This window comes from Natator depressus, chromosome 5 (genome assembly GCF_965152275.1).
Source record: "Natator depressus isolate rNatDep1 chromosome 5, rNatDep2.hap1, whole genome shotgun sequence".
Lineage (NCBI taxonomy): Eukaryota > Metazoa > Chordata > Testudines > Cheloniidae > Natator > Natator depressus.
The window spans coordinates 74,291,764-74,300,213 of record NC_134238.1 but is presented as its reverse complement, the minus strand read 5'-3'; the positions used below and the strand labels follow the sequence as shown (position 1 = coordinate 74,300,213).

The window sequence follows — 8,450 nt, the reverse complement described above, 5'->3', positions numbered from 1 at the left end:
GTGACACAAGGAGGAATCTATGCCCCACAGAGTTAGCGCAATCAGGAGGAGTTTTTAAAATATTTTAGAAACAAAAAAAATTGGGACAGTGGTATTGGTCCATTACTAGATGGAAATGGTAAAATTATCAATAATAATGCAGAAAAGGCAGAAGTGTTAAATAAATATTTCTGTTCTGTATTTGGGGACAAAACAGATGATATAGTCTCATCATATGTTAACACTCTTTCCATTCTACTGGTATCTCTGGAGGATGTTAAACAGAAGCTACTTAGAGCTAGACATTTTTAAATCAGCAGGTCCAAATAACTTGCATCCAAGAGTTTTAAAATAGCTTGGTAAGGAGCTTGCTGGACCGTTAATATCGTTTATCAGTAAGTCTTGGAACATTGGGAAGTTTCAGAAGACTGGAAGAAGGCTAATGTGCCAATTTTTAAAAAGGTCAAATGGGATGACCCAGCTAAATATAGGTCTGTCACCCTAAAATTGATCCTGGGTAAGATAATGCAGCAGCTGATACGGGACTTGATTAATAAAGAATTAAAGGAGGGTAACGTTCTTAATGCATATCAAGATGAGTTTATGGAAAATAGATCCTGTCAAACTAATTCGGTATCTTTTTTTAAAATGAGATTTACCTTTATCAGCAAAAATTGTAAAGTGTTGATGTAATATACTTTGACTTGGTGCCGCACAACATTTAGATTAAAAAATTAGAATGGCATACATGAAATGGATTAAAAACTGACTAACTGATAGGTCTCAAAATGTAATTGTGAGCAGGGACTCATCATCAAATGGGTTTGTTTTGAGTGGGGTTTCAAAGGGATTGGTTCTCGGCTCTATGCTGTTTATCAGCAAAATACATAAAATCATCACTGATGAAGTTTGTAGATGACACAAAAATAGGGGGAGTGATAAATAATGAAGAGGACAGGTCGCTGATTCAGAGTAATCTGGATCGCTTGGTAAACTGGGTGCAAGCAAACCATATGCATTTTAATACAAAGGTAATACTAAAGGTAAATGTATACATCTACGAACAAAGAATGTAGACACACTTATAGGATGGGGGGGCTCCAGCCTCGGAAGCGGTGACTGAAAAAGAGTTGGGAGTCATGGTGGATTATCAGCTAAACATGAACTTCCAATATGATGGTGTGACCAAAAGAGGTAATGCAATCCGGGAATGCATAAAGAGAATTTTCAAGCAGTAGAGAGGTTATTTTACCTCTATATTTGGCACTAGTGTGACCACTGCTGGAATACTGTGTCCAGTTCTAGTGCCTACAATTGAAGAAGGATGTTGATAAATTGGAAAGCTATGAGAATGATAAAAGGAATAAAAAAACATGCCTTATAGTGATAAGCTAAACAGATTGAGCTCCTTGAGTCTAACAGAAGGTCAAGGAATGACAGAGTCTATAAGTACCTGCATGGGGAACAAATATTTAATAATAGGCTCTTCAATCTAGCAAAGAAAGATATAACATGATCCAATGGCTGGAAGATGAAGCTAAACAAACTCAGACTGGAAATAAGGCATACATTTTTGACAGTGAGTAATTAACAACTGGAACAATTTACCCAGCAGCTGTGGTGGATTCACCATCACTGACAATTTATAAATCAAGATTGCATGATTTTCTAAAAGATCTGCTCTAGGAATTATTTGGGGAAGTTAAGTTCTATGGCCTGTGCTATCCAGGAGGTTAGAATAGAGGAGCACAATGGTCCCTTCTGGCTTTGGAATCTATGCTGACAAAAATGTTAATGGTTGCTAGATATTAAATAAGCCAGCCCTACTTATTAGGACCCTATCATTAGATGCTAAGATTATGAAAAATGGGTCTCATTCTAGGTTGAGTTTGCAGAGCTGGCAGTGAGACAAGTCCTATTTAAAATCATAGAAATGTAGTGCTGGAAGGGACCTTGAGAGGTCATAAAGTCCAGCCTCCTGTGCTGAGATAGGGCTAAGTAAACCTAGACCATCCCTGATAGGTGTTTGTCCAAACTGTTCTTAAAACCCCGCAATGACTGGGATTCTACAACCTCCCTTAAAAGCCTATTCCAGAGCTTAACTATCCTGATAGTTAGAAAGTTTTTCCTATTATCTAACCTAAATCTCCCTGGCTGCAGATTAAGCCCATTACTTCTTGTCCTACTTTCAGAGGACATGGAGAACAATTAATCACAGTCCTCTTTATAACAGCCCTTAACATATCTGGAGACTTATCTCCCCTAAGTCTTTTTTCTCAGTGGTTCTCAGACTTTTATACTGGTGACCCTGTTCACACAGCAAGCCTCTGAGTGTGACCCTCCTTATAAATTAAAAAACACTTTTTAAAATATTTAACATTATTATAAATGCAGGAGGTGAAGCAGGGTTTGAGATGGAGGCTGACAGCTCACAACCCCCCAGATAATAAGCTCGTGACCCCCTGAGGTGACTATAAGTATGGAGTTGCCGAATCCATCTTGAAGAAAAAACACAAGAAGGAAATTGTGTACTGATACCTTCTACTGTTAAGTCACTAATAGAGCTTGTCACAGAGAGGGGAAAATCCTTAGGTGCTGTAAACTGACATAGCTCTTATGACTGAAATGGAGCTATGATAATTTATACCAGCTGAGGACCTGCCCAGTATATTTTTATTTTTTAATGCACCATTCACAATAATTTACTTAGACACTATGGAGAAAGACACTATCATGAAAGACTGTTTATAAACATATTTTGCAACTAATGAAGATAGCCACAACGATCCGTATGGACCATCAAAATTAAGTAAAAACAGTAACGATTTAAAAATCTTACAAGAAAACTCCAGAATTATTTATAATTTAAAAGTATTACCTTGAAGTACAACATTTGTTATTGTGTTTTTACTTACCATGCACTAAACTATTTGCAGGTGCAACTAAGGTATCCCACAAACATATATTTCTGTAAAAGAAAAAGATATGCTGAACTTAATTTAACTGACTTTACTACTAACACAGGTTGAAGAGAAAAGGTACTTACTTTACATATTTGAAATAGTGCAACCAATATCTGAACATTTCACACAACACTGTTTTATGCTCCAATATATTAGTAGAATTAAAATGAAAGTTCAGATTGACAAACCCAAAATTACTCGCTCATTCAACATTACTTAAATTTGTTTACTGTGTTCTATTATAAAGAACTCCACTACCATCCTTCCAAAGCCTTATTCTAGTCCTAAAAAAATGTGACTAACCACCAACTGGAGATTTTTATTAAATTATAGCAGTGGTTCTCAACTTATTTATCATTGTGGGCTGCATATGTGGCCCACAATGTCTTACCTGGGCTGCAGGGGCCAGGTGGCAGGGCAGCAACAGCAGCCCTGACCCCAAATCCGCGCAAGGCCGGCTGGCTGCCTGCCCCTGACCCCACAGGGCCAGCTGGCAGCCTCAACCTCAGACCCCAGCCATGCAGGGCTGCCCAGCAACCCTAACCCCGCCATGCTGGGCAGCCCAGACCTCACTGCACCAGGCAGCCAGGAACCTGGATGCCCGCCCGCCCCCCCCCCCAAAAAACAAACAAAACTGGCTGCAGCCGTGTTCTAATTGGGCCACATGCAGCCCATGGGCCGTTGACTGAGAACTGCTGAATTACAGATATACATATAACACGAGCACATGAATATTGTACAGTTAACTCACTCATCTTTGTTCTTGCACAGGATTCACATTAATTTAATTTCTCTTGTGGTTGGACTCACCTACATGCTGGATTTGTTTTCTCTGTCATGTTTAAAAAAAATGTTTTAAAAAGTTTTAGGTCAAGTTTTGAGCTAGTCGAAGCATGGACAATCTCTCAAATCTATAAAAATGGCAACACTTACGAAAACATTTATAAAGAGGGATGAAAGGGCTTGTGTTCTATTTGATGCGACCATATCACAAGTTGGTAGGTGACCATCTTAACTGCCCAATTCCCAAAGTACACAGTAGCAAGAAACATTAAAAAACAGTATTATTTCATTAATACTTAGCCTCCAACTATGATCTTGAATCAAGTTTTTACCTGTTATCAGTAGCCTGTCCAGCTGTGGCTATCAAAGAGGAGGAACTGATGAAAACAAAATCATTGGCTGTTTTGTTATGACACTGCCACGTCTGGAAAATAACAGTACACAGTTAGGAAGTAGTCATGAAACAAAGCTAGCTTTTATACTAGCACGAAAGCTTATTTAAAAGATAAAAAATACATTAAAGGTTGTTCTTCTATCAACTGAAGTGAAGGAATTCAGAGTTCAGACTGTAATACTATACTTAGTCTACCAGTGGTCTTACATTCTTGACAAAAAGTGTTTGACACCTCCCGTGGTATTTGCTTTGCAATCAAAGATAACCAAATCATTTTAGATCTGATTTTGCATTCTCTCTTCAAATTAAGAAATATGGTTATGAATTGAGAACCTGTCTGCTAAATTTCCACCAAACAGAAACAAGACAAGTTTAGCTGAAAAAAATCCTAGTAGATTCTTAACTTTTCTGGTGCTGCCAGGAGACCACCTAGTACAAAGCAAATTTATGCACAGCAAGTTTACATTTTAGCTTACCAGATACGGTTTGGGTGTGCTTCCAGTAAGTGGGCAACACTTCCAGTTTGTCTGATACAAACATATATATCCATCAGCATCAACAATCCCGAACTGAAGAGAAAATTTATATGTATATTTTTAATACACAATATAATACACGTGTATGTATACTTTGCTAGGCATATTTAAGATAGAGAAATTATATTGCCACCCCTTCAGTCCAGCAGATATTAAATAGCAACTTTATCTTCCCAGAAACACTTGCATTGTGTGCCTAGTCTAACTCTGGAAAGCAACTGCACCAGAACCAAACCCTGACGCAGCACGCCAACTAACGTGGATTACAGCATTTTCAATGCACTTGATATTTCTACTACGTGTGTCATTGCTATGGAAAAGGAGCAGCAGCAACTAAAGCAGAAAAAGGATATTTTTTGAATTGATGACTTCTGTTAATAGACATAAGGGCTTGTCTACACTGCCCTGCAGTTTGGAGTATGGGGCTGTGAATAGCATCTGGACTCTGCAGGTGCAAAGTGAAAGGTTCCTACTTTGCATTAACGTAATCCTCTTTGAAAAGAATATGTTAATACAAACCAGGTATCTTAGTTTGAGCCTGCAGCATCCAAATGGGAGAGTTACAGTGCAGCATTTCGGTGCACACTGCTATTCACACCTCAGTAGCCGGAAAATGCGGGGCAGTGTAGGCCTAACTGTCTCTTAGAAGTTTTCTTTCACTATTCTTTGACTTAAGAAGTCTTACTGAAGCACAGTCCTCAGAACAGTTCTGGATAAATGGTGCTTATACTACAGCTTTTTAAAACAAATGATCAGATATATTCAAGTCCTATGTACCTGTATCCTGATATACCTTGGCATGTAAAATTTATGTTTTAGCTTTACAAATTTAATTTTTAAAACCGACACTGTTCTCACCAAAACGTGTTCTAACTCTGCAATTACAAAGGCGGTTCCAGGGTATTTATTCTGGCTCATACTTCAAGCTGATATGCTGTCTGCCTCCCCCACCCCCTTTAAAAAAGTGTTTGAAAATTAAATAGCAGAAAAGCAAGGCGTTTGAGAGTCATGCTGTCCAAGGAGTCCAGTATTTTAATGCATTATATTTGAATATAGTGTTATTTATTGACACAGTGAACCAACAAAGAAGAGCTGTTTCTACTGTTTTGCAAAAAGTCAGCCACGAAGTGGGTAGAGAGGATTTCTGTATAATACCTTATTTCCTTGGTGATTGAATCTCATTCGTGTTATCCTTGAGTTGCCACCAGAGCGGAAACATGTAATTTGTTGTGAATGGCCCCATTCAAACATTCTCACACTACCATCTTGAGCACCTGTCAAGTCTGTAATAGAATAATATATTTTAATAACTCTTTGTTCTACTATTTGAATAGAAAATCCAAGCTTCATCTAAGGGGAAAAAGGAATCTGATAAAGTTAAAGTTTCCTGTGGTCTTTTAGCAGTACCATAGTAATGCCTAGAGGTCACTAAGACCCCAGTCTGTCTGCTCTTTTTTTGTTTTAGTGCATATTGTAGGTGAAACAGGAATAAATTCCCAAATTTGGTCTAAGTAAAATAGCTTCTGAAAGCCCATCCTTCCCCAACTTTTTAAAAAGAGCGATGGTTTCATTAAATAGCAGGTGCACACAGCATATGTGTTTTCTAAAATCTTTAATATACTTTTACTGTTATTATAAAATAGTAATACATATTGTGAAACAAGGATAGTTATGTAAGTATTGTAAAACAATGTCTGTTAATGCAATGAACTTACAATAAGGTAGAGTTGGATGGGAAGCCATTCTTCTGACATTATTAATAGCCTTCTTGATCAGCTGTTCAATATAAAAGATAATCAAAGATAGTTAAACTACACAACTAACTAAAAACCCATTGGATTAAATTAGTTAGGGGAAAAGACTGGTTTCCCTTTTTAAATTCCCACTGAAAACAAAGGCAATACCACTTTAAAAAATGTGCGTGAAAGTGAATGGAAACTGAAGTTTTTCCCAAGACTAATGCACATTTTAATTAACAGAATTTTTATAAACCCAGGTATATGTAAGCTTCTTGATTCTTAGATTTAAAGATCTAAATATAAACCTTTCGTTGACTGCAATCTTATACCTCTTTTCTTGACAATTCCTTTCTGATCCCATTACATTTATTGGAATATTCTTGAATAATGTAAGGCAAGCAAGGGAGGCAGAAGCATGTAAAAAAAGAGGTAAACAAAGAAAAAAATACTAGGAGGGAATATATTTGCTTTTGTTTCTACTTAGTTGTTTTATAATGATAGGTTGAAAAAGAATTGGATAGTGTAATTTGTGGCCCTCCACTGGAGAACAAGCAATATAGTCAGCTCCCGATTAAAAAAAAAAAAGGGAGATTTTCAAAAAGGCACCTGATGGATTTAGAAGCATAAACCCATTGACTTGTGCTCCTAAATAAACTACCATGCCATTTCAGTCCTTTGCCTCTGTGCCAAGTGATGTGCTGATGGGAGATCTTGCAGACTCCTGGAAATCCCTTGCTATACATTCTGCCATGAACGTGAAGGAAATGTTCACGTTATTTCCCTGCCTCTGATGGATTACACACCTCTTTGCTATCTTTTCTGGGGTTCATAAAATACTTCTGGAAGAGCACATTTTTAGCATCTGGAATGGACCAAATATCAAATTGCCAGGGTTTTTTTATTTAAAAAAGGTGTCCTGAAAAAGGATACTCAGGATTGCCTCTCTGAACACACAAACTCCTGGTGCACAGGGATTGTCTCATATGGTGGAGATGAATGTTTGTTGGCGCTCAGCATTAAACTATTAGTAAGACATAATTGCTACCCTGTGTGACTGTGGATATCTGAATGTTTTAACTGGGTACACTGGCATCGATGTATTTCAGAAAAGCCAAACAGCCAAATGGAAGTCCACATTTGATTGTTACTACCTATAGGACAGATGTCAACCAGTGAGCTTGGAGGTGAAAGACTACATGTCTTATTCTTGTGAGCCTGAAAGAGGTTATTAAACTAAACTTTCTGTAAAGACTGCATAACGTTGCAGCACTTACTAAAATGTAGATAACGATGACTTTATTGATACAGAATTAGGCTGCCTGGCAATTTACAAGATAAAACATTGCCAGTTTATACCAGTTTTGTACATAGTTGTAAATACATGTGTTATCTGGTAATTTTTCAGTTGGCCTATGCATTTTCCCCATAAATCCTAGAATCTCTATGCCCCCCACCCCCAGTTTAATCCATGCACCCAACCCTCACAGTCTGCCATCCTGCAAAGTGAGACGGGCTAGACAGAACTATTTTTAGACCTTAGTGATACCACTCCTACACAGACTGAAGCGATCGCTGTAGAATCACACACACACACACACAACATATAATAAGGCACTTTAAAGTACTGTATAAATTAGTAAACTATCTTGCCTGTTTCAAACTAACGTCAGCCTGGACTAAAGAGGGCCTAAATCAAAACCCCAAGATCTACTCTGAACTCCAGATCCAGACACTAACAGGCTACCTCAAAACCTTGGATCAAAACACTCCTGAAAGTAGGTGTTAAAAATCTTGATCCATATCCAAACTTATCCACATTTTAGAATGTTCAGGTTCAGTGTTGAGACGCCACTCAGAGAGACATTTAAGCTGCAGACTTTTATTTGAACCTGGATGTAGAGTTTTTGTTCAGATCTCCCATTTCACTCTGAATATATACTTCTTTCATCATTTGCATCGTCAAGCCATTTAATTATATGTGAACTAAGACACTTTTTTGTCTAATTAGTACATCTGAAATCAGTATAGTACATTAACCATCAGCATTCTGAGGAAG

At 37.6% G+C, this 8,450-nt stretch overlaps 1 protein-coding gene across 2 annotated transcripts in view; it reads right to left on the bottom strand.

The window, feature by feature from the left end:
* DMXL1 (Dmx like 1) overlaps window positions 1-8,450 on the bottom strand; it is a 136,903-nt gene that overhangs the window by 8,685 nt on the left and 119,768 nt on the right. For both annotated transcript variants that reach the window (XM_074953007.1, XM_074953006.1), the window contains 5 exons: window positions 6,371-6,431; window positions 5,811-5,938; window positions 4,596-4,688; window positions 4,058-4,149; window positions 2,895-2,947 (listed from right to left, as the gene is read on the bottom strand). In XM_074953007.1, coding sequence (XP_074809108.1) covers window positions 2,895-2,947; window positions 4,058-4,149; window positions 4,596-4,688; window positions 5,811-5,938; window positions 6,371-6,431 — 427 coding nt within the window. The remainder of the gene's footprint in view (window positions 1-2,894; window positions 2,948-4,057; window positions 4,150-4,595; window positions 4,689-5,810; window positions 5,939-6,370; window positions 6,432-8,450) is intronic.